Genomic DNA, 25712 nt, shown 5'->3' on the forward strand with positions numbered 1-25712 from the left:
ATGTTCTGTCCAAACATTTCCTGCTATATGTGACCGCTGTCAGATGCTGCAAATGGTTACTGTGTCCATGAGGCAAAAGGGAGGTGGGGAGGAAGGGCTTCTGGTTCTATACATGGAAGTACTACAAGGGAAGAAGGATTCCCAAAATCTAAATGCAGTTTCCATGGTTCAGCTTGAAAGGCTATTGTGCAAAACCAGGTAAGTTTTATTCTGCTAGGTGTTAGAAAGGTATTTCCTTTATCCATTGTAACGTGCATGCCGTAGGGGCCTAAATGTACAGTAAGTGACTCCTAAGTCTATTTTCCACAAGATTAAGTGCATAATGTTGGAAAATGTGTAGTAGAAATGCAGCAATTGTCTAAGAGCAAAAGTACATAATCTTTGTTTGTACACATTTAAATTACCAATCAAATCTTGCGAGAATTTTAAGCAAATTGATTTTCATCCTTTGTATATTCAAAGATACAGCTATTTATTGTTATTTTCTTAAACATTTATGTGAAGGACAATATTCTTATACTCCTGAGAATTTGTGGAAGTGTCATATGGATCACAACAGTATGCCAAGAAAAAAACCACTGGTATCTGATAGCTTGCTTTTGATGTGGAACGTTCTTTGGAAAAGTTGTATACATCAGTAGATCTGGAATATAAGTGTGTCAGCCCATTGCTATGATAAATGCTATAGCTATCAAAAGTAATTTGGACAGATGAAATCTTTACATTCAAAAGAAGCACTTTTTGAATCATGAAAATGCAAAAGCTGGTATAGCTAAAATAGTGAGTATGCCTCTCTCACTGGGAAGTTGCAGGAGTTTCAAGGGAACTTGGCCAGGTTTGACTGAAGTCTTAGCACTGAGTCAGAGAATGAACATAAAATAACTTTGCCTTGCATCTTCTGCTATTGGCACTGAGTGGAATGTGTCTTCTCAGAAAACAAACCTTCTGAATTAAGCTCTTTCATAGCTAGAGAAGGTGTTTAGGTTAGGTTGAATTTTTCTAGAATTTAAATAATACAGATTAAATAATATACTGATTTGATGACCATACCATTTAACTTTATCTAGTGAAGACACCTTGGTCTTTACATGAGAGGTTCGAGGAGATTTGATAGGCAATGCATATAGAATGGGCAAATGAAAATAGTTTTGTAAATCCTTGCTTTTCAGATGTTCAACATGTTTGATTTCTTTTTCCTAGGTGTTTCTGAGTGCATCATCATGGGAATTCCGATGAATATTGGAACAGGACTTTTTAAACTGTTGCACAAAGCAGATAAAGAATCAACCCCTCCTAGGAGGCCTCTGATATTTGATAATAATGAATTTCATATTCCCATTGTTACGTAGCACTTGGACATAATACAAGATAGCAAAACAAGGAATAGCAAGAAAACGTCATTTAAATTGAGAAATGTGTATTATCAGTTCTGTGTGTCTCAATAACCGTGAATTGGTAAGTGAAATACTATCAAAAGAATTGTCCAATTGTCTACCACCTGTTGTTTGTACAGGCCCTGAAAGGAGAGGCTTCTCTGCACCAGAGCGCGGAAATAAATTTAGAGTGGATTTCAGCTGATAAAATTTTCATTTTTGTGTGCTAGAATTAGATCTTTGTGTTATTGTTAATGGGTGGAAGTTGTTACTAACTCAGTATTAGACACGTGCATTCAGATCTGATTAAAAAAAAACCCAAAACTGCAAGAGTTCTGTGAGCTTGCACAGAGTGCATTTGGAAATGGCCTTTCAACAAGAGCTGCAGACGTCCATTTGTAGCTGTTGAGAATAGAGACTTCAGAAAGCTAGAACTGAGTCTGATAAATTCATACTGAGTTAAACTTCAGGAGTGCTGTTGAAAGTGTTTGAAATATTTGCTCTTTGCTTGTGTTTTTTTAATTGTTTTTCTTTTATCCTGAGTTATTACGCAATAAATGGTTTTCCTCCCCAGGATTCTGCTTTGGGATGTACCTGCAAGAAGCTACAGATTGTAAAGCTGTTACTAAATTCTGAGAAGGCTGTTATAAGAACATTACAAATTATAAGTATCTTTTCATTTTATAGCAGCTGTTATACTGCTGGAATCTGTAATTTCCAGCAGTCTTAGATTTGGGAAGGTTTCATAATTGAGCAGGATCATCTGAACAACCTAGTTTTATTTTAATATATAAAGTAGAAATAGAAAGGGAAGCTGTTTTCATGCATTACCATGAAATAATTTGCAAGTATTTTAATCTCTAGCCCACTAGAGCGGATTTCAGAATGAATATACATTCTAAATTATTTCCATGTAGTATGTTTAAATTTATTCTGGTGCTATGGAGGGAAAGTATCTTAGTGTTTTCTTGTCATCAGTGTTTGGATATTCTTATAACATGCTTATAACATGGGTCAAGGTTGGAGAGAAACAAAATAGAGTGAAAAACTGAAGTTGTGCCCTCATGAAGCAAAAGCCAGCTGCTGAATGATCTAGCATTTGAAAATGAATGGATTTATGCTGCACTTTCTCTTCATGTAGCAACTAAAAGAAAAGTATAAGGCTCATTCAGAGAAAGTAAATATGTTGGTTTAAGTCTTAAGGTGCCACTGTGTTTATTTTTTTAATTCACCCTCCCTGCCGAGAAGACCTGATGTGAAATTCAACATAGCTATTCTCAAATTATTTTGTGTTTTCAGGGTGATACTAAGATATACTTCTGTCTAGATTTTGGCAGGGTAAAGATTGAGAATAATGCATTCAGTATCTGCTCTAAAAGCCATATATATTTTGCTATCTCCCTTTTAACAACAGAAATTTCAGAACAAATTAAGATTTTCTTTGTGATCTTGGTGAGATTGCCACTTACTGATTTGTCTGTATAGAAGTCTAGCTCTATTTCTTTTTAAAGATGTAAGTATAAGACAGGTAGGGGCCAAATGGAGAGAAAACCCATAAACCTTTCCTGTGGATAAGTATTTAATTTTATCATGGGAAATTCTACTGAAAGTGCTTGGTATTTTTGTGAATAAAAATTCTTCTGAAGGTGTAAATGGGTGGAGTTTGTATTGGAATGAATAACCACCCTTTTTTTTTTTTTTGTAATTATAGTGAAATACAGCTATTTAAATGGTGATTTTACTCTCTTGTATGTGTTAAAAGTATTCAGTAAATTACATCTGATATCATAGTCTTTAATATGACAATAAAAAGAGGCAGAGATAAAGAAAATGTAAACCTCGTGTTTGTTTACTGATGCATTATTTGTGCATAATTTATTTATGGATGACCTAACCTCCATCTCCCTCATTTGCTTAGTTATTAAGACAGTTGAGAATTATTCAGCTTAAATCTCAGGTATTTACAACCTAAGTGAATATGTAATATAAATCTATCTTGCTTAAAGCAAATATGAACACATCTTGCACTCTGAGCAGGCTATACGCTTCATAAGTATTTTAGCCAAAAATAGATTGTTTACAAGAGCACTCTGAATTAGTAGTTATTGTTTGGGCTTTCTGTACAGTCAGTAAACAAATTAGCTGTTGGATTTCACTCATAAGCAGCGTTTTTTAAGGGTCAGTTTTAATGGTCAAAGAAATGAAACTTTGGGATATTTCTTAAAATTCACATGTTTATTAATTTTCTTTACTGCAGGTTTCATTTTTAAAAAATAAATACTATTTTGCACATTTTCCTCTATTTTCTAATTAATGTGCTAACTGAAATTAAATACCAAGTTAAATGTAAATTTTCAAGAAATAATTTCATTTCTGCAAAGTGACTAGATAACAGTAGAAGCCCTAGAAAGAACATCCTAGCCAGCCAACGTGTCTTTGTGTGAAAAAGCATCACTGGTTCATTTATGATGTCTCAGAATTGTTTGTGTACTTCTTACAGTAAAACCACTTGTGGAGTTAATGCTAAAATTGGTAGCCGTTAGGTTATGGCAACAATGAGGTACTATTGTTAAAATTTGATCACCAGATGCCCCGAAAAATGTAAACATCATCCAGCTCCTATAGAACATAGGCACTGAACTTAGAATAGTAGGGCTGCTGAAGAATCTCAAGTATGACCTGCATAGCCAATGGTGCAGCAGTCAGCAGCAAGGCCAGCTGCAAGTGGGCGGCCTGAGATGGGAACCCCGATTCCTGTCAGTACTGCTGGTGGCGTATTTTTAAGAAAGCACGAATTGGCTACCAAAATTCATCAAGTTAGTTATGAATATCCATATCCTGATTTCTAATTTTTGCCATATTTTTCATGTTTTAAAACAAATGTAAACTTTTCCTTAATTGTCAGGCTTAGAAACTCCTTGATAAGTCATTATTTATAAACTCATCCTTGATTATTTTTTTTTCTCAGTGAAATCTACTGAAAATGCTACTTTACTGTGTGACTTGCACTAAAACTTGAAAGCAGTTTTATGTCTTAATCTCAAGTAAACAGCAAAGCAGATGTATTTGTATTCATTTGTATTCTTTCAGGATCAGTAGTTCTGGATTTTATGTGTTGTAGCAAGGAGGTTGTAGTGAGGCTGATGTCAGTCTCTTCTCCTAAGTAGCAAGCAATAGGACCAGAGGAGATGGCCTCAAGTTGCACCAGGGGAGGTTTAGATGGGATATCAGGAAAAATTTCTTCACCAAAAGGGTTGTCAAGCATTGGAACAGGCTGCCAGGGAAGTGGAGGATTCACCATCCCTGCAGGTATTTAAAAGACATGTAGATGTGGTGCTTAGGGACATGGTTTAGTGGTGGACTTGTCAGTGCTGGGTTAATGGTTGGATTTGATGATCTTAAAGGTCCTTTCCAACCAAAACGATTTTATGAATCTATGTAAAAAAATAACCCATCTCCACTTTTCTTTCTGTCTAATAATAGGAGTAGCTGAATAATTGCTTCTAAAAATACATCAGTAGATACTTGGAGGGAGCTTCTTCTGTACGTCTGTCTTTGCCTTAAAAACAAACAAACGAAGCCCCACCTTTGGTCCTCTGATTGGAGCATAGAAAATGACCTGCTAGTCTGGTGACAACTCAGATGGAGAAGCCTGGAGGCCTGGCAATAGGTAGAAGGCTGCAGTAACTGCTGAAGTGCGCTGTTCATGCCAAGGGATCGGCTGAGCTCAGCAGTGAGGGCAGCATTTTTTCAGCGATGGGAACAGAGCAGAACGTGAGCAGAAGTGTAAAGTGAAGGGGGAGAGGACAATGAAGAAATCAAATGGAGAAGCCAAGTAAAGCTCTACTTCCAGAGGCTATTGCAGGAGGGTTAGATATCTGCTGTGAAATACATTTCTGTGACAGCTGTATGGATGGCAAGATGCAGCTAAGAACATTCAGGAAAGACAAGCCACATGTCCAGGGGCTGCAGCCATCTGCCGTGGAGCTGGACAGGGCTGTCTGGGTAGGGTGTGCGGCTTCAGTTGCTGGTGGTTGAAGTTAAGCTGGAGTGCTTTTGCAAGCCCGTATAGTAGTATTCTACAATGTATATAGCCTACATAATTTTGACAGAAGACTAGATATAGACCTGACAGGATTATAATTTTTACAGATGAGGTTTACACTAATTAGCAATCTGTGACTGCTTAACCTATATCCTTTAACAAATTACTGTTCTCTCCCCATAGTATTTTATGGGAAGAGTACTTAAGGTGGAAGAAGTATGCAGGCAAAAATTGTAGGCAAAATTAATTAGTAAACCAATAAGCAGAAACAAATTTTTTTTTAAAGGCACTTCATTAAAATAAATAAAGTACTCTGTTACAGAATCACAGAATCAATCAGGTTGGAAGAGACCTCTGGGATCATCGAGTCCAATCATTGCCCTGACACCACCATGTCAACTAGACCATGGCACTAAGTGCCATGTCCAGTCTTTTAAACACATCCAGAGATGGTGACTCCACCACCTCCCTGGGCAGCCCATTCCAATGTCTAATGACCCTTTCTGAGAATAAATTCTTCCTACTGTCCAACCTGAACCTCCTCTGGTGAAGCTTGAGGCTATGTCCTCTTGTCCTATCGCTAGTTACCTGGGAGAAGAGGCCAACTCTCACTCCGCTACAACCTCCCTTCAGCTAGTTGTAGACTGCAATAAGGTCACCTCTGAGCCTCCTCTTCTCCAGGCTAAACAACCCCAGCTCCCTCAGCCGTTCCTCATAGGTCATACCCTCCAGACCCTTCACCAGCTTGGTCGCCCTCCTCTGGACTCGCTCCAACACCTCAACATCTTTCTTGAAGTGAGGGGCCCAGAACTGGACACAGTATTCAAGATGCGGCCTCACCAGTGCCGAGTACAGAGGGACGATCACTTCCCTAGACCGGCTGGCTACACTATTCCTAATAGAGGCCAAGATGCCATTGGCCTTCTTGGCCACCTGGGCACACTGCTGGCTCGTGTTTAGCCGGCTGTTGATCAGCACCCCCAGGTCTCTTTCCACCGGGCCGCTTTCTAACTACTCTTCCCCCAGCCTGTAGCGCTGCATGGGGTTGTTGTGGCCAAAGTGTAAGACCCGGCACTTGTTCTTGTTGAACCTCATGCCGTTGGTCTCGGCCCCTCTATCTAACCTGTCCAAATCCCTCTGTAGGGCCTTCCTACCCTCCAGCAGATCGACACTCCCACCCAGCTTGGTGTCATCTGCAAATTTACTGAGGGTGAATGTTTTATGTTAGTATGTTAATCAGGAAACTACTTTACACATGTCTCTTATCTGCAATGAGAGAAGAAAATGGAAGCGTGCTATACAGGTTTGCTGTTGTGAGTATGGGAAGCTGGGAGTATGGGAATAAATCTAGAACTGTGCTGCTTTGGTCCATAACATTAAGATATTTAATATGGAGGACTATTCTTTTTTTTTTTTGCTTTATCTATGCCTTAAAAAAAAAGGAAAGCAAATGAATGCTGTATTTTATAAATAAACTACAAGTAGGATAAAATTTGGTTGCTTCAGGACAAATACTCCTTGATGTCTGACTACTTGTCACTATTTCAGTGTAAGCTGAAGGAACCACTGCAACAGATAATTCCTGAATTTTGTATCACTGTGCTTGCAGACAGGAATGTCTTTAGAAACCCATAGCAAACAGGATAAAGATCTTCACAGTATCTGCATATCTGCTTAAATGCTTCTGTGAATGTAACTAATGAATGTTGTATCTTGAAAATGGTTAGCTAAAGCTCTATATTCAGACCTAGAAAAGTCTGTCAGTATTAAATAGGTGGAAAAAACATAAAAAGAAAAGAAAAATTGGCCTGTGTTTTTTTCTATTGTCTAAGAACAGAAAAACTAAAAGGGATCAAATTAGAAAATGTATTAATATTTTAATGCCCAAATATGTGGCAGGTTATTTGGATGTGATTACATTATTGATATAAATGCATAGCAAATTTATTTTGAGGAATAAATATAAAAATCTCACAGGAGAATCTGAAAGACTGAAATAAACCAAACCAGCCTTACTATTGTATGTTGGTGCTTGTGACAATGAATTAACGTTTCCTGTAACTGATAAAATGACAATTTTAAAATATTACTTCTGATGAAATTAGATCATATCATCCTCTTCCACTAGAGAGCAGTGTTTTGTTTTGGGAAAAGAAGTGTTTGGGTAGCAATTCTTTATTTTTCTATTAAAAATGGTTTTTTGCAATATCAGAGCTGAAATACAACTATAAGAAGGAAGGTTATGTGTTAAAATCATACACATGAGGAAGGAGATTAAGGGAATTTGTTTTCCTAAGAAGGAGGAAACAGAGTCCAGACATACATTTTCATGAATTAGTAAGGACTTGCTTGTCTTTTGCCCGTCTGGCTTAAAAAAAAAACCAAACAAACAAAGTAAAAAATCATGCTGAAGTAGAGGGCTGTAGTCATTCCCAAAGGAACATAACGAGTTGCTCCTGGCAAGTGGGAGAACAGCGTATCTGTACTGTGAAAGGGGACGTGTCTTTTGTCACAGTATTTTCCATGCAGTGGCAATTGTTACAGTCTGTGTTCATTCTCTATAGCAAGTACTTCAGTATAGCTCCAAGAGCTTCCCTGAAGCGTGAAGTTCTGGCAGCTCGCTGGGTAGCATCTCACATTCTTCAGCTGCTACAGAACCCCAAAGCAAGCCTGTCTTAAAATCACTTGAAGGTGATACTGAGAGATGCAAGAGACCAATATTTAGGACTGAAAATAATATGAAACAGGTGGTATTCTCTGTGTACAGACAGCTGAAAACAGCGAGATTTATGAAAGATGACTTCCAGTTTAATATCTGAGAGCTACAGGGATGCCTGTACCTTTGTTAGTTGCTATCCTATGTGTAACTCAATTCACAGTGGTCTTTTGAGCGAGAACTTTGTATTGACTGGCTGTGCTTAGGGATTCTGTTGGCCATGAGCTGCTTTGAATACAGTGTTGTCTTAACCACCAGAGTTTCTTGTAGTTATATGTAAAGCCACTGCGTGCAACAGATGGTAAAAGGTGTTTCTTAATCCAAAGAGTCTGTCTTGTGAGTTCAAGCCTGCAAGATCAGGAATAATTGCATGTTCCTTTTGGAAGCAATGGTGGTGTGTGTGAGTGATGTTGCACAGGAATATGGTGGTTTCTGTAGGTGTGGAGGATAGAGAGAAGAAAGCTGAAAAGACGGAACGCAAAGATAAGCAAGGGGATATGGAAGCAGAGTAGAGTGGAAGTTCATATCTATTTGGGGGGGGGAACAGAAAAGTGCCAGCTAGGTAAAGTGACACACAAATATTTGTAATCTCTACGAGGAGTCCCAGTGAAGTGACAGAAATAGCTGGAAAAAGGATGTGTATCCCTGAAAACAAAGATTTTGTCATTTGTGCTGGTGATTACTGTCATTGGCTGTGGCAACTGATAGTTAAATCATCATTCATTCATTAGATGACTATTAATAATGAGTAATAACTCTCAATTATTTCCTTCAGTTATCACGTATGTTTGGTTATAATACCCTTTCAACCAACTGTGCACAATTACAGCTCCTTAACTACAGTGATATGCTACAGTTAAGTGTAAAAACTGCTGTGCATATTGGGTTCTGATACAGTCCACGTGGAAGATCATATCTATAATTGGGGGGTAAATAGGAATCTGTCTTTTAGTGTTGATACCTGCAGGTAGATCAGAAGCATTCCTGGAAAATCCTTATTTAAGGAGTTTTTAATAATATGTAAGTCCTGCTACTGGGCCAAGATACAGAAATTACATCAATTAAATTCCTAGTGTTGTGTCTCCCACTAGTAGAGAGGCTAGAACATATGTGAAGATCAGATAGATAAATCACTAAATTTTGAAAAGGAAAGCTATTCTCTATAGATTTTTTTTGTTGCTGTTGTTAAAAAAAGAAGTCTGTTTGCAATGAATGTCTGCCATCACAGTGCTATGATCTTGTTGATTTCAAAGCTGGATAGTGCTGAGGAGTTTTAAGTCCATGGATAAAAGAGGACATGCAGGTGCCTCTGTGACTGTGGCTTTCATGGTCCGCAGAAAGCTGGGGTACCCCACGGAATTTCATACTAAGTTCCTTTCTCCTCCATGGCTATGTTTTGTCAGTTGGAGGTGCTGTTGACCAGAAATGAAGCTGTTGTGAAAGCAGCAGGTATCTGGATTATTAACCACAGGCATCTTATCTCCTTTTTTTGAAAGTGGGTGTTGGTTGGCTAATCTTTTAACACGTATAGCAAATTTATCTGCATAAACCCTTTTTAGATGTGAAATTGTGCAGACTTTTAAAAGCAAAATAAAGAAAATTAATTACCAAGAAATGCAAAAGCAATAGTGAGACTGCGCTGGTAAACTTTAGGAGTCCCAGAAAGTGCCAGAACTTAGGTATAAGTGAGATTTAAAAACTGTTTGACTTGATTTATTGTTCAGGGTTTTGTTAGTTTCTGAGAAGAATTGATTAGCAGTGTGATGGAGTGATTCATACCTCCTTGTAATCCTGTGGTATTATGTTTTCTTCTTTTACTCCATATAGGAGCTGATTCTTAAAGTCCCCTTTTCCACAGAATGAAGTCCTTCAGCCTGAGCAATACACAGTCACAGATAAGAGACTCTTTGACTCAGGCTGATTCACAGAATCTCTATTGTCAACTGCTGATGGTCTTTGGAGTGCTGAGAATGGCCTTGGCTGTGTCATGGTGCAGGCTTGAAGCACCAGCATGATACTGTGTGACTCACTGCTGAAGGGCACAGTGGGTAGGGGACCTCTTTCATGCAGACACTGGGAGGAAGGACACGCCTCGCTCCTTACTCTACTCTGACCCCTACACTCTTCCAATGCGATGATACTAAAATGTTTGCTGTATGTGTAGGTACCTTGACAAGCCAACAAGACATGCTCATTCCCTTTCCCATATACCATTCTTCAAGATTTTCAGCTCATACAAATATTTTCCAGTTACATCAGAGGCTTCCTTTAAACTTCCATTTCTAAGAAGATATTTAGTTCTTCTGACTTTTGCCACTGCTGTGCATTTTCTAGTTCCCCTTTACATTTATTTCTTTCTCCTTGTCCTTGTTTCTCACACAGATTCCTCGCTTCTGGGCCCATAGTGACTGTCACTGCTGGTGACACTGCTTCCCCGTAGCAGCGCTTTGTCAACCATACTGTGCCACTGGCTGCCTTCAGCTCAGCCACGCAAGGTTGCTGTGAGCCTTTGCTGGGGGAATAATCAAACCACTCAAGGAAAAAACACCTCCTCAGCACATCTGGATGTGGAAATGTGCTGCCATCAAAATTACAGTTACAGTCAAATAACTTGAAAAAAAATGACCTTATTATATAAGGGAATGTATTTGTAGTCTAAACTGAAATGAAAGGCATCCCTGCTTCATGTGGCTCTTTGTCAGCACTGAAAACTCTATTCAGCTGTTTAATTCTCCATTTACTTTTCTCTTTAGCCTGTTTCTGGTTCTTCCCACTTACCTGACACCAATGTTTCCCTTGCTTGTGTTTGTGTGTGTTCTGTTCAGGATAAAAATAAGAAGTGATGATCAGCATAGCAGCTTGGTAGGTAGTCGGCATAGATAGAATCAGGTAACTGTTGCTGCTGCACACTTGTATGATCTGGGGAAATCTTTAGGCTTTCTGTACTTTAGATTCAGTCTATTAAAGACTCTGAAATGGTAATAGTAGCTCCTTAGCAACATGGTTGAGAGAGGAGATGACAGAATCATCAACATGAGTGAAAGGACTGTGCTTGTGAAAACTTACATGCTATACAGAAGGTTTGGTAAATGACGTGTACTTGTCTTCCTAGGTTTTTATTGCCAGGATGTGTGGATGAAACAATGTGATTAGCATCTGCCACGTATAGTTCTTTTTATTCTTTCGTCTTCCAAAGAAAGCAGAAAAAGGCTAGAAGTTGCTGCTCTTGAAGTCAGCTGCAAGACAGACACTGACTTCAGCAGGAAAAGGAGAGGGCAAAGCAGTTAAGCTCTTTGCTGCCATTAATATTCTTGGAGGGGGAGGGTGGCAGCTCTGAAGATGAGTTAAGGGAAAAAAATTCTAACAGTACAAATACCCATGGTAAAAAGGATAATATTTGGCTTGCCTTGCTGGTGAAGTGTATTTATCCTTCATGGAATATCCCTAGCAGACTTGGAGACTTTTTATTTCAGTTTTGCACAGTATTTTTATTACCAAATTGGGGCTTAATCCAAGTCCCCTGGAAACCAATTAGAGAACTCTAACTAGGCAGAACTGGGTGAGCTTTGATATATGCATTATATTAAATATTTCTATCCATCAAACTCCCCCCAGTTAATGCATTTTTATAAGTTTCAAACAGTTGCATAACACTTCTCTAAACATTGCTGCAGACTTGATCCAGGAAGAATCATTTTAACCTAAATCCTTTTTAAGGCTTCCATGCTGCTCAGGACTTTCTCTCAGATGTTTCTGCATATTCTGGGCCATGCTGTACATGTTCTTTACCATTTAGTATCAAGGTGGGGGTTTTCTGTTTGTTTGGGGAGTTGTTTTTTTGTTTGTTGTTCAATTCTGACAAATCTTGGCATTTATAATCATTTAGGTTCTGCATTACTTTTACAGGATTTTTCTTTAAAAAATACTAGTCAACTTGAACTGTTGAATGCTTAATTTTTACATTTATGTTATGAGGGGAAAAAATACAGATGTGTTAAAGATTTGTAGCTCAGTTTAAACTAGATGACCAAACCTTGTGGCAGCTGGTAATGCAGCTGCCACTGTGCCAGTCTGAGACATTATTTCATTCTGGAAGTCTCTGATGGCTTTCCCATCCCTGCCAAGGCATGTAGACTGGCTCAGACACTATTCCTTTTGCCTTCTAAATTAGAGTGTAAGTTAGGAGTTACTTCATTTAATGTTAGTTACTGTTTTCAGAACTGATTTTAGTTAAGTCCAGTATTTTTGTCATGTTAAACACTCCTAAGTCTTTAGTTGCGTCTTGGCCCATAGTCTGCTTTGCCTGGGCAAATTGACTATAGCAAGTTGTACAAGGGTTTCTCTTTGACTTTATTCTCACTGTATTCCCAGTCTTGTGTTTACTTCCTACAAAAATAATTTTTCCCTCTCCTCTCAAGGAATACTCTGCAATGTTAAAATTAAAAATTTATTCTCAAATCAGAAGCGTACAGAATTTATGCAGTATTTATGTAAACAGAAATCAATGTATCACTGTCAAATAGCAGTTAAAACCTTAGCTACAGGTATGACACACGTGATATGCTGGACTTAGAGCAGATTTTTCAACATTCTGACCACCTACATTTGTCTGGTTTTCACAAAGACTTGTAAAACTGTACACAATTAATGAAAATACACTAGAAATGCTTCTCCCATATAATTAAATAGATGAATTCAGAATGGTAGAGCATTTCATTATGAAGCAAAATAGCTTTTATTGGACTTGGGTGAAGTTTCCGTCCAGCTGGATGCTCCCCACAATTCTACTCATCTGCTGCCATGCATGATAAGCTTTTGGAGTCCAACCAAAGCTGAGTATTGGTCTAACCTCATGCAGATATGCTGGGTAGTGTTTTTTTTCAGGAGCTGGGCTGCCACTTCTGTTCAACCCTTAGCTTAAGCATTGCAAAATGGGTGAGCTGTGGGACTAACTCTTCAGGCGTGTGTGAAAAGACACGTGTTGCACAGTATCTGGAGAAGCACAGAGAAACACAGTTGCATGCATACCTGTCTCCATTTCCTCAGGGAGCTCTTTGGACTTGGACTAGAGATGTCTGGACTGCCCTGGAGCTTTCAAGGATTATTGGATTCTATTTAGCATCAGGAGCCTTTTTCTTCAAGTCCAGCTGCCCCACAATTAAAGCACTACCCCATGCTCACCATCTGTAAAAGTGCACATTCTTGTGTTTCTCGGGCAGTGTTTCCTGTGGCTCTGCAAGCATGCTGCCCCCACGTCTTCCTAAAGCTCTGCTTTGTCATTTCTGCCTGCTAGGCATGATGAGATGGTTTTTGCTCTTTCTATACCCATCGGGCTAATGTCTGACAGGAATTACGTTCTATCAGAACAACTTCCCTTTCTCTCTAGCTGCATTTTTTTTTTAACATACTACATTTTCTAATGGTAGAATAAAATGTGTAGATTTTGGCAGATAATGAGCAACACATCTGGATCAAAGCCCTTTAAAAGCAATGGGAGGATCACTGTTACCTACAAAGAGTCTTGGCTGAAGCCCTAGGTCCTTTCATTGACTCAAAGACAGTCAAAAACTTAGCTTGTAACTGAGATGTATTCAACTCTTAAACCTTTGTATGTCAGTGAGCAGGGGAAGTACTTACTATTAAAAGTACATACGTAATTCTTAGCAGATCTGAGGCTTCAAACATTAAATGGAACACAAGAAAATACCCTTCCTTATTCAAGAGCCTGTACATTCAAATCCAGTTTGAAAACACTCATTGCTGACAGAAAAACAATGAAGATGGTGAAACAGTGCTGAGACTTACTCTGGAGTCCTTACTGTTACGTTTGTCTACCTCCTTCAACTTCAGTCTGGGATTTCTTTTTATGAATTCTCAGCTTGATTATAGAAGTTACCTGGGGATACTCTGGGCACCCATTGGCTTTTATCTCCCCATTAGTGCTAAAAGAAGTAAAAGCAAATGACTGGTATAAGTAGCCTCTGTTGGCTTGACTTGAAAACTGACCTAGAAACTAAACCAATAACAAACTGCAAGCACCAGCTTTTAAAAGGGGCTGTTTAACATCTGCTTGCTTACAGAAGTTAACCACATCACAAGTCAGCCCAGTCTCCCAAAGAAAATTAAATCGCCTCCCAGTTCTGTTCTAAACAGATGGGTACTTGGGACGTGCATGCAGGGTGCCTTCCCTGTCAAAGCTGAAATTCTTACAGCGCTGTAGCATCAGCATTAACGTGCCTCTGTAGTACTGCAAATTTTCTTTTGCTATCTGTTTTTGGAAGCAGTTGTCTGAGAAACAGAAGTGATTGTGTTTATTTACAGCTCCAGGAGGAGCCAATTTACCTGCCCTTTGCTTCTCCTCCCCCAGAAAAACCAACCAACCAACCCTTCCTCCCAGGTATTCTGCCTGAGAGGAAAGCCTTTTCTTCCTCTTTTAACAGGCAAATCTTTAGTTCTTTAAGTAACACATTTTTTTTAATTTGATATTTCGACAGCCCCTAGAAATTTAAAACCTTCAGCAGAACGGTTGTTTTCTTTCTATTGAAGCTGACTGAAGAAACTATCTAATCTTCTTCATGATAATTTGAACTACCCGTTCTGCTCCTGCACAGAGTGGGAATGGGCCAAAATAATTACCACCCATAACTGCCACCTGAAAACTGCCTACTCCAGTGCAAGATGAAATGACTGATAGGTTTTCAGGCTACAAAAAAAAGCAATATAATCCTCTGGTCTGCTTTCCTTCATACTGTATGTCATAGGACCGCACTTAAGAAAGAGCTAAACCATTTCCTGGAGTTCATGGTTACACATTTGTGGGAAGACAAATGATCCTTGTGCTTCTGTGAGAGTCCGACAGCAGTTCCCTCAGTCTGCCGCTTCAGCGGAAGGTGGAGGACCTCAGGATTTATGGGCATAGCCCATTCCTGGAGGCAATACTGCCAGACGAAATATTTTGCCTGGGCAGTGCTGAGGCTGCTTACATTATGTTTGCGTTTTTTTTCTTGGTTATGGGTAAATGAGATCTTCTGATCTGTTGGCTCACTAGACCAGCACCTTCCTATCCTGAAAATGCTAATTAATTGTCTATAAGTTATATCAATCTGAAAAAATAAACTTCTGTTGAGAACTGCTTAGCTGCTGGTGTTTCATATAACACCTATTACAAAAACCTCTGTTGTGTTGACTTCGTATCTAGACAGCTCTAATCTTAACTTGTTGATCTCTTGTATTTTTCATATACCTATCTTGGAGATTGTATAATCTTCCTTCCCAGGATACACACAGTGTTGTCAGCTTCCATTAACTTATTGCAATTCTCTCGATATTTTTCTCTAAACCCTTAGTTGCTTGAGTCATATGATTACGTGAGAAGCTTAACTTTCATTACAAAACCGTTTCCAGCATACGTGGCTGCCAATGAAGCTTGAAGACCTGTATCCTAAGGGCTCCAAAACCAAAAAGCAAATAAAATGTCTCCCATGTATTTAAAAATAATAGAAAAAACTCCTAATCCTAAAGAAAATCCTCTACTTTTGGCCATTAGAATTTCTGACTGGTTCAGATTGATGATATTGAGGAGGAGATTTACCAGTAAATCTACAGCAGCAAAGCTGCTGCTATGACTCGGGCAGCAGTGAGCAGGTAGGTGTGGAGAAGGAGGAAGTTTTTGAGAAGAAGTGACAGGTATTTTTTGCGCAAAAGACTATTGACCTATTAAAAGTCCTATTAAAGTGAGTACAATAAATCTGTTTTAAAACCCAGATGTTTCTAAAGGGTGCCTTGTCAGAAAATACCATGCTAAAATAATACAATGGTGTCACCCATATGTGGATGACCGATGAAGAATATAAATCTCGTCATCTAACAGCTTTTGGAAGCGAAGATTTTGCAAGATAGGAGAACAGTCACTGGTTACGGTCCCTGCCATTGCAAGTGCAACATTTAATACTGTCTTACTGAAATCCATCTTGAAAGCAGGTGCACTTTTCTTTTCTGCTTTTCTTTCTCTGCTTTCTCTTTTTTCTTCCTCTTTTCTCTCCTCTGCTCTTTCCCTTTCCTGCTTGATTGTCATGATGTTCAGAGGTGCCTTGGTTTCAGCCCAAAGTTCTGTGATCTGTATGGAAGGTATGCTTTTACAGCAAGAACTACGTGCTATATTATGTGAATTTCAATCACTTTTTAGTTTCTAGTGTGAATGTATGACACAACGTAATATTTCAGGAAATGTGCTGAGTTTGCATACATGAGCATGATGATTATTGCATAATAAAAAGGTATATTGGCAATTACAGGAATGAAATCTTCTTGTACTAAAGGTTGAATTGTGCTTCCGCTGCTCTTGGCTCTGATCTTAATATTTTCAAAGGCTTGCATCTTAAACCTACAGAGGGAGGTTTTTCAGAGGCAGATGTACCAACCAGGTACCCAACTTGTTTTTTCACATTCCAATTTCTGCTTTTGAAAATCATTCCCAAGGTCTGACACCCTCTTAAGCCTTGTGTTCTATCTGTATTTGAAAGACTTCATTTCTGCATGGCAGCACTAGTGTTTCTCCTTTTCTTTCTGAAAAGAAGATACAAAATTGAATAAAAACAACCCCCAATTTCTGCCTCCATGTCCCCATTCTGTCCCAAAATGTTTCTCAAGCTTCATAGGCATAGGTGTTACTAGCCTAATATGCTCTTTCAGAAAATAAATGTTTTTCCTAATGCCCAAAGCATTCACCCCCAGAAGCCTAGGTTCCAAATCTTAAAAAAAAAAGATTTGGAAAGCCTTTCCAAAGCTTAGAAAAAGCTACTGATCTTCTTTTTCTGTTAATCTGACAGGTTGTGTTTGAATCCAATTTTACACATCCTGTGTCAGAGCTCCACATTTAATTACATTTTTTTAAACCCTTCCTTTTATTTGGTTTAAACAAACAAACAAATAAACTGCCTTCCTTTTGGTACTCTGATAAACACCTGGTTGATTCTTGCATATTCTGTGCAAGCTGTAGACTTTGATTCCTTTCAGGGATCTGTCTTTGATTAACTTAGATTTTAGTTTTGAAAATGTATTGCACAGATATATTCTTTTTTCTGAAAACTTGGCAGGGGAACCAAGGGGTTTGCCTATTTTGTTTTTTTTTTTTTGAGGGAGGGAGGAAGGAATTAATTGAAAATTGTTTTTGCTTCTTATTTTGGCAGTAGGGTTGTACATTCTGGGGTACTGTAATGATCTGAATTTTGGTCAGTTAATAAACATTTGGCATAGTAAATTTGCATACTTTTCACAGTTCAAGTCTTCAAACAGGACATACATGCCTAAGTCTTATGAAGGCTTTCCCTACACTTGCTGTGGAAGGTCCATACGGAGTCAAGCAATTGAGGTAACAGCAAGGTCTCTCCCTCTCTTATCCAGGCAATTGCCTGCCTGCCTGCTGGACCCATGGAAGAGAGAAACTTTTCCGTACAATGAGAAATGTATCTGAATTTATCTGAGAGCAAAGAATACTTGCCATTTCCAAGAAAAATGGAGTGTAAGAGACTCAGATATGACAGAAAGATGAAAACTGCACCACTAGAAAGGAAGAAACTGGTAAGATGGGGATTTACCTGCTACCTGGCACTATCTGAGCAATGGCAATGGGAGATGCAGATCTGCAAGGAAAAGGTGAGGCTGGCATTGCGGGGTGAGAAGACCGTTGTTTTATTTGGAAGGGAAGGCAAAGGACTAAGACAGACATTTGGGAAAGGCAGGAGTAAATGAGTCCAGAGCAAATGCTTGTCAAGGAACACCTCCCTCTAGACTTTGGAATGGGACTCAAGATACCAGAGTTATGCCCTGCCCCAGTGATGCCATTCCTGTGTTACTGTAACCTCTGGCAAAGAGTGTGTATATCTACTCTGAGTGCCGAGTCAGGCAGAGGAGGAAAACCAAGACCGTTCTTTATTATTTCAAGTAGCAGAGGACTGCTGCATAGATCTAAAGTATGGCTGTTATTGTAATGGCCCATGATGAAATTTGGTGGTTTGTTTCCTTTTCTTAGTGGGAAACTATATAAGCACACACAGAATAAAAAAATATTGTTAAAGGACTGCTGAGATTAGAAAGTCTTAAAAACCAGGAAACGCTCAAATAATTTGTGCAATCTTTATTCGGTCTTCTTGTATATTTGCCTTATGGAAGATTTCACTTGCATGATTACTTGCCCCACGTTCTGTTGCAGGCACAGGAGGGGACTGCCTGGGTGCTGGCTGAGAGCAGTGCCTGCTTTGGCTGTGCACTAGGTGATACGGGGCAGGTTTCACTTCTTACCCGTCGTTTTTCACTCTGTTCTGTTTCAACTTCGTTTTGTTGAGTTGAAGACAACAAATTCATGCATACTGGTGTTAACTGCTATTTCTGGAATGTATGATCACTTTACTGGCTAAACTTTGCCCAACTTATTGGAGAGAAATAGGCAGATTTTCTGATAAATTTAAATAGTCTGGAAAGAACACAGTTTGTGGGCATTTACAACATTAGTCATTAGCCAACAAAGTTAACCTCTGTGTATTTTGTCTAGTAAAAAGTGGCTGAGAAAACCATGCATGCAAAATTAGAAGAAACAAATCCACCAGAGTGTAACAATGGACCAAACGTGAAAAAACTTGTTTCAAAATCATGCCATACTTTCAAGTATTGTTTTAAATAATGTCTTACAAGATTGAGAAAAATTCCTAAATCCCTTTATTCTGTACCTGCGTCCACTAATAGCAGGAGAATTCATACCACAATTATGCACGTAACTCCAGGCTGTTGTCACATATGAGAGACATCATCATCTGTTGAACTACAAAATGTGATTTGAAACTCAGTTCAGCACCTGAGTTCTCCAAATCTGTATGTTAACAGAAAATTTTAGGTAACAATTGTTTCCCCTTGTACCTTACTGACTCCAGCTCTCTGGACACTAAATAAAGCATGGAAGGGTTTGGACAAGAGACTTTCAGATAATTTCAATTGCTACTAGACGTAACGAGGTAAACACAAATACCAGTAATGCTCTTTCTGTGTCATTACTGCCACCGTTATTTTTGCAGGATGTCAGACACATACCTACAAGGCAAAACAAGAGCCTTTCATATAAAATGTGAATTTAAGATTGTAATTGCTTGTGGTCTTTCTGCAGTTTGTCCCTAGCCGTTTGCAAATTAAGGTACCATTGGGTGCAAGTGACTTTGGCAGGCTGTTTACCTTCAGACAGAAAAGTTGTTAAATCTCCTTTTTCTTTGCTAAACAATTACATCCTGCAGCTGCTGCTGAGTACAGACACACCTGTAATCTGTTGGTAAATTACCCTGTCTCTGGTTATTTACAAAACACCGGTGAAACGACATTTAGGGGGAGAATGAGCCAGCGGACACTACTGGTGTTTAGATCTTCTGTTTGAAAACTTTGATTTTTGTAAATTCTAACGACAAAGCCCGCAATGGTCTGTTATTCTTTCGATGTTTCGCTTTTTCCGGCTTGGGATGAAATAAATGTCGGCGTTGGGAGCTGCCGGCCGGCGCAGACCCCGGCCCCGCCGGCACGACCAACCCGCCAGCAGGGGGCAGAGGCAGAGGCAGCCCCGCGGCCGGCCGGCCCGGGAGGAGCGCGGCCCGCCGCAGCCCGGCCTTTGTCTCACCGCTGAGACACCGCGGCCGCTCACCCCTCCCGCCTCAGCGCAGCCCCGCTTTCCCGGAGGGAGGAGAGGGGGGGACGTCCCGCAGGCCGCCCCGCAGGCCGCCCCGCAGCGGGAGGGGGACGGGACACGACGAGGGGGTCACGGTTCCTGCCCCACCGGCCCGCCCCGGTGCCGGCGCCCCGCCTCCGCGCCCCACAGGGGCCGGCGGGGAGGCCCTGACTGACGGCCGGGAGGCGGGCGGGGGCCGGGCCGGGGGAGAGGCGGCTGCCGCGGCGGGAGGCGAGGAGCGGGAGGGTGGGCAATGCGCTGCTGCAGCTCCGTTTCGGCGCAGGCGGCAGCCTTGTGCAACCAATATGGCTGCTTGCGCCCGCGAATGAAAGGAGGTGCTTGGAGCTGAAGCCGTCTCCCCCCACCCTCCGCCTCGCCCCGCGGCCGTGTGGCCTGTAGCGAGCGGAGGAGAGAAGTTGTCTGGGCTGCCCCGCGGGGGGGTGGGGGGTGCCCGGGAGGCGGCAGCGGCCCTTCCCGCAGCTCCTGCTCCCGGCTGTCCTCTCCCGGGGGCAGGGGAGAGGAGGAGGAGAAGTTGTTTCGCCGCCCGGGGGGTGGAAAGGAGGCGAGAAGGGCGCCAGCGGGAGGAGGAAGAGGAGCAGCAGCCCCTGACGGCGGCTCTCCCCGCGTCTGCCTGCGCGGCGGCGGCTCCCGGCCCGGAGGAGGAAGAGGCAAAGCCGCCCTCGGCCCAGGTCCTGCCCGAGCTCCGCGCCTCTTCCCCGGGACGAAGTTTCGCCGGGGGCCGCTGCGGGGGCGCCGGCTGCCGGAGGAGGGCGGCCGGCGGCGCCCCCCCTCGGCCCGCGCCTCCCCGGGGGCGGCGGTGGCGGAGCGGCGGGGCCGGGGGGTGGTGGCGGTGCGCGGCCCCGGTGGGCGAAGTTTGGCCGGCGGCGGCCTGCCGCGGCCATGGAGCCGAAGCACAAGGAGCTGCTCGCCCAGTGCCGCCAGAGCCTGGCGCAGGCCATGACCGAGGTGGACAAGGTGGTAGAGCTGCTGGAGGCCGCCGGCGCCCTCGGCCCCCGCGACCTGCGCGACCTGGAGGCGGCGGGCGGCGGGAAGGCCGAGCTGCTCATCGCCCTGCTGCTGGCCAAGGAGCGGGACCACTTCCAGGACCTGCGGGTGGCCCTGGAGAAGACTCAGCCCCACCTGCTCTCCATCCTCTACCTGAACGGCGCGGCGGGCGCGCCGGCGGAGGCCGAGACGGCCGGTGAGTGGGGCCGGGGGGCGCGGAGCCCGGGGAAGGTGCGGGGGCGGAGGGCAGCGGCTGCCTCCGCCCAGCCCCGCTGGGACAGGGGCCAGGGGAGCGGCTGGGCAGCGCGGGCCCCTTGGGACCCCCCCCCTCCTAAAGGTGGGAAGGGAGCGAGGCGGCTGTGCCCGAGGGTCCTCCTTTTCCGGGGGGGAAAACTCTCCCGTGTTTGCACTTGGGCTCTGGATGCTTGTTCTGTGCTCCCGACCCTTTTCCTTTCTCTTCTGGCGGGCGCGCTGGTACTGGTCCCCGGGAGGTGCCGCGGATGCTGTACGGTGCCTTTAGGAGAAGCCACCCCAGCCTGGTTCTTGCTGCTGCTCCCAGCCCCTGAAGCCGAGTGCCGCTGGGGCTGGGGAAAGCCGGACCCGAAGGGGTTTTCCTCCCCCGAGCTCCTCGGGGCCGCCGCCGGTGGTGGTGAACAGTCGCTTCTTGACCGGGCAAAACTGTGAAGCTCCCCCCTGCAGCCAGCCTGCTGGACTGGGCTGGCTGGCAGCGCTCCAGCAGATGTGTGTTTGGGTAAATACTGCAACTGTTTTTCTCCGGACAAACATACGTTTGTTTGAGGCTATATTATTGTAACTCTTCTTGGTGCTTAGAACAGGAAAACAATTTGATTTAACTGCAAATCCAGATGAGAAGAATTTGAGTGTAAACCACCTTCTTAACTAAGTTGGGTTTTGACCCACAGGTCTCCTCCTGTTCTTCTCCCTCCAAAACAAGCCACAGACTACTTTTATGTGGACATTAAAGGTTTAAAATAATAATAGTAATAAAGACTTGATGATAATACACAAAGCTTTGCAAGTGCAGCTGTGTTTTTAGGTGAGAAATACTTCAATTTAAGCAAATGGTAATTCTGTATTGTAGATTACGGATACAGGTATCCGCAGTTGTCCAAGTGATGTGTGGGCATTCTCTTCCAGTGTGTGTCCAAGTTGACTGATTGATTCAGAAACGTGGGGTCTCTTTTTGGTTTTGTTTCTGGATTTGGGAATTGCAGGGTAACTACCTGTTTACATAAGGAACTGCACTGGGAGGGCTTCCTGGCTCTTACAAACTCTACCAGTTCTTTAAGAAAATAAAACCCTTTAAGAGCTGCTTCCATCTGGAAAATAGTGCTTGTATGTGCAGTTGCACTGTGTACTCTGCCCTTAGTTGAATTATGCTGTTGAACCTAGGAGTTTGGTAAACACAAAAAAATGCGTGAGGGTCTTACGTTTTGTTTTATATCAGTGCATTATAGTGTATGGCCTTTTGTAATGAATATATGGCAGGACCTCACAGGACGGGGAAAAATGGACTGAACAATAGACCTCAACACTTCTAACATTATGTGGCCTGACATCAATGGTAGATGGGGGCACTCGCTGCCTTTCAGAATGGGACCCATGATGTTTTTGTACGATTAGATTAATGCTCGATCTGGTCTTGTTGAGAAGATGCATTAATGTTACTGGGCTACTAACATTCCCTAGCCTGAAAAGCAAAGGTGTAAAACGCGAATGGCAAGAAAAAATGAAGTAGACGTTGGATATAGCACTACTCTTTATTTTTAAAATACAAGTTAGAATAACAAAATGTCTCGCAACACTGAGATTTCAAGGGAAAAGTAGTTTGATTGGAAAAATGAACTATACCCTCCTTGACTGAACGTGTTCATGAGGCTATTCTGAGTTAAATTAACGTGTGTGGGGAAGGATGTTCCCCTGATGTGATGGGTTTTAAAATTTTATTGCTTTCATTTATCGGTAGTAATAAAGAGCTGACTTTGAGAGTTATGGTTTTATTTCTCTTGCGATAAACGTGTTTACAAATTAGTACAGGAGATTGCTGACAGTGACGTGTTTACAAATTAGTACAGGAGATTGCTGACAGTGAGCTTAAGAATAAACCATCGTGCACATAGGAAGGTAAAGGACATGAGCCTTCAAACACTCTTGTATATATTCCAACTTTCCTCCCTTGACGATGTCTCATGGTAACTAGTCATGAGGCTGCTTGTGTGCCCGCTGAATGCCTCCAAAAAATCCTGGTCTATGGGCGAGTTTGTCCTAAGCGTGTTATGCAAAGAGTTAATGTTTGAGGGTAGCTGGGGTAGAAAGATTCTTGTTTGAAACTGTATTCTGATGTAATTGGGTTTTACTCTAATATCTCCTTGTAAGAAGGCTGACCACCTGTCTGCTCTTTTTGTGCCCTTTAGGAGTTTTACTCCTGTTGGCTGGGGATGTTGAAGGTGGATGAGTCAAGTTGCCTTTTGTTCTTTAGGTGTAGTAGCAAACTAAACATGGTAGCAAGGAGAACTGTTGGATTCTGTATTTAAAATACTGAAGTGAAAGAGTTCTCAGCATATATTGCGTAAAATGTCTCTATTCTTAAAGGCAAAAATAAGTATATCTTAAATATACATTTAATTTAACCTACCTAGCTGAATTAATTTTTAAAATTACCACTAGTATATGAAAAATACTGGTTTACAGTGGAACACTTAATTTTAGTATTGTTTGGAAGAGGCAGGTTAATATAAAGTACATCCTGTGAATGCATGTTGGAGATAGAAATCATTTATAACCAATAACTTCTTGTAGTAGCATTTGCTAATTTTTTTTTTCAGTGTGATGATGTTGTAAGGGAAATGGGAAGGTAATCAGCAACATAATTTTGTTCAAAGCTGCAGAATTCAGCATACAATCTGCTCACTACACTAGCACGAGTGATTCTCCTTCTGTTTTAATGTACACGACACCATTACTTTGTGGTTTGCTTTGTTTTCTTCCTTCTCATTTTAAATATCACCTCCTATGGGACTTTCAAGGTGATATGTAAACTCGGATGGAAACTCAGGCTGTTATTTATACCAACAGGTCTTGTGGCTGGCTGGACAATGTGGAGCCGACACTTTCATAAGTATTTATCTACACAACATGGAGGGAAGTAAACAGCTGGTCTGACTGCTAAAGGGAAAGAAGTGGGGTCCTAGTAACTGCCGGAAGACTTCCAGCATGGATAACTCTGTCTTGACATTACAAGGAGCTTGCTTTTCTTTGTAGGGTTTTCCCCAGTTCAGTCCCCCTTGAAATACATAGTAGCTTCTAATTGCTTGCTTTAAACCTAAAACTGTATAGTGGTTTGTGGATGGTAGTTTCTCCAATAAAATATATATTTTTAAGCTTTCTTTGTTTCTAATTTGAGAGTCGTATGTCTTAACAGTGTTAGTAAACAGAGTGCAAAATCTAAGAGGAAATTACTTTCTGTCAAAGCAGAAGATAAACAAAGTGTGATTTGCTCTGTTTCACTTGGTCACATTCAGAGACTTTAGTTCTTCATTGAGTAAGACCTTCGATTACTACATTTCACTTTTGTGTAAATGTTTCCGGGAGAAATTGCCTCTGTCCTTGTGAAAGTGAGTGTTTGTCTGACTTAAAATCTCCCAGTACTTTGCGCAGGGACTAATTCTTTAAGTAGTGTGCTAAGTGCTTTTATTTATTTTGGGGTGAATTGATGCATTATTATTAAATACTTGATTTGCCAAATTACCTCCATCATGCATGTGAGAAATCCTGTATCCTGATAGAATAACATATCCCTTCTAATATGGAAATGAATGACTTCTGAGCATTCAGTTATCTCTTAGATATCTTGCTAAGCAGATAATATTTCATTCTTATAGTTGATATAATGTGAATTTTGTGACACAAAATGTGTCCAAGACAAGAGTACAGTGGAAGATACTTCATTGTGACAAGCATTATTCAAGATGTATTTTCTTTTAAATGTAATTAAAGGGCTAAAACAGAAATCTAATGAGGCTGTGTAGGCTTTAGACTGCTTCAGATAATGTAGAGCTTTGTACTTAACATTTTTCTGATATTAAAGAAGTGGGAAAAAGGCAGGTTTGGTTGTCAAGCTTGGAATTTGTTTTTGAGATGAACTTGGGGGGCTACAAAGGTGCTCCTAGCACTTAGCCTCAAGCTGCGTAGACTGCTGGTTTCACAACTATTAAACTTTTAGGTTCACAGTTTCCTTCTATATTAGCAGTTGGTCTCCTACTTTTCTGTACCCATACAGCTGCAATCAGTGAGTGTGTGTCTGTAAGCTTAACCATAACGTAATGGCTTTTTTACTGTAAGGATTTAGCACCATTTTGGATTTTACAAGCAGAGAGTGTTAGGCTTCAGAGGTGTTTTATTTAACTGTTTCAAGATTGGAATTTAAGTTTTAAAACTTCAAAATTTAAAATTCCAAATTGATTGTGTTGTTAAAAGGTCTTTAAGGGGTCAAGAAGGAAAGAAGGAAGGTGGGTGTAGAGTGACTTTGAAAGCTTTCCTTCTGTTATTTAATAAGACTTATTTTTCTAACTGTGTTTGTTCAGAGATCAAGTGCTAATTTCCAGTCCAAAAAAGTAAATGTGGGCATTTATAGCAGTAGGAAAAAGTTAGAATTCAAACTTTTATAGCTTTTTAGAGGGATTATATCAACTTCCTCCCTCCACTTTATAAAAAAAGGAGTTGTTTCAGATAATATCGGATTTGAAGTCATAAAGTTTACTTTTAAATATTGGGAAGTCTTTCAGTGTATTTAAAAACAAGCACGAAAGGCAAGCTCTGTATGTATGAATTTAGGAGATGGAGAGCTAGGAC

General features: G+C 41.2%; 2 protein-coding genes across 5 annotated transcripts in view; both read left to right on the plus strand.

Moving 5' to 3' along the window:
• POLR3A (RNA polymerase III subunit A) overlaps nt 1-17618 on the plus strand; it is a 52793-nt gene extending 35175 nt beyond the window's left edge. For 2 of the 4 annotated variants that reach the window (XM_068399230.1, XM_068399231.1), the window contains one exon: nt 1201-3102. In XM_068399230.1, the coding sequence (XP_068255331.1) occupies nt 1201-1349 (149 nt within the window). In that variant the 3' untranslated portion in view covers nt 1350-3102. Of the gene's footprint in view, nt 1-1200; nt 3103-17536 lie in introns of those variants that run through there. The other 2 variants (XR_011048038.1, XR_011048037.1) reach the window with 2 other exon arrangements.
• A 3089-nt stretch (nt 17619-20707) lies between these two features.
• DLG5 (discs large MAGUK scaffold protein 5) overlaps nt 20708-25712 on the plus strand; it is a 112016-nt gene continuing 107011 nt past the window's right edge. Inside the window, exon 1 of the mRNA XM_068398432.1 lies at nt 20708-21036. Coding sequence (XP_068254533.1) covers nt 20736-21036 — 301 coding nt within the window. The 5' untranslated portion in view covers nt 20708-20735. The remainder of the gene's footprint in view (nt 21037-25712) is intronic.

This window comes from Nyctibius grandis, chromosome 4 (assembly GCF_013368605.1).
Source record: "Nyctibius grandis isolate bNycGra1 chromosome 4, bNycGra1.pri, whole genome shotgun sequence".
NCBI lineage: Eukaryota > Metazoa > Chordata > Aves > Nyctibiiformes > Nyctibiidae > Nyctibius > Nyctibius grandis.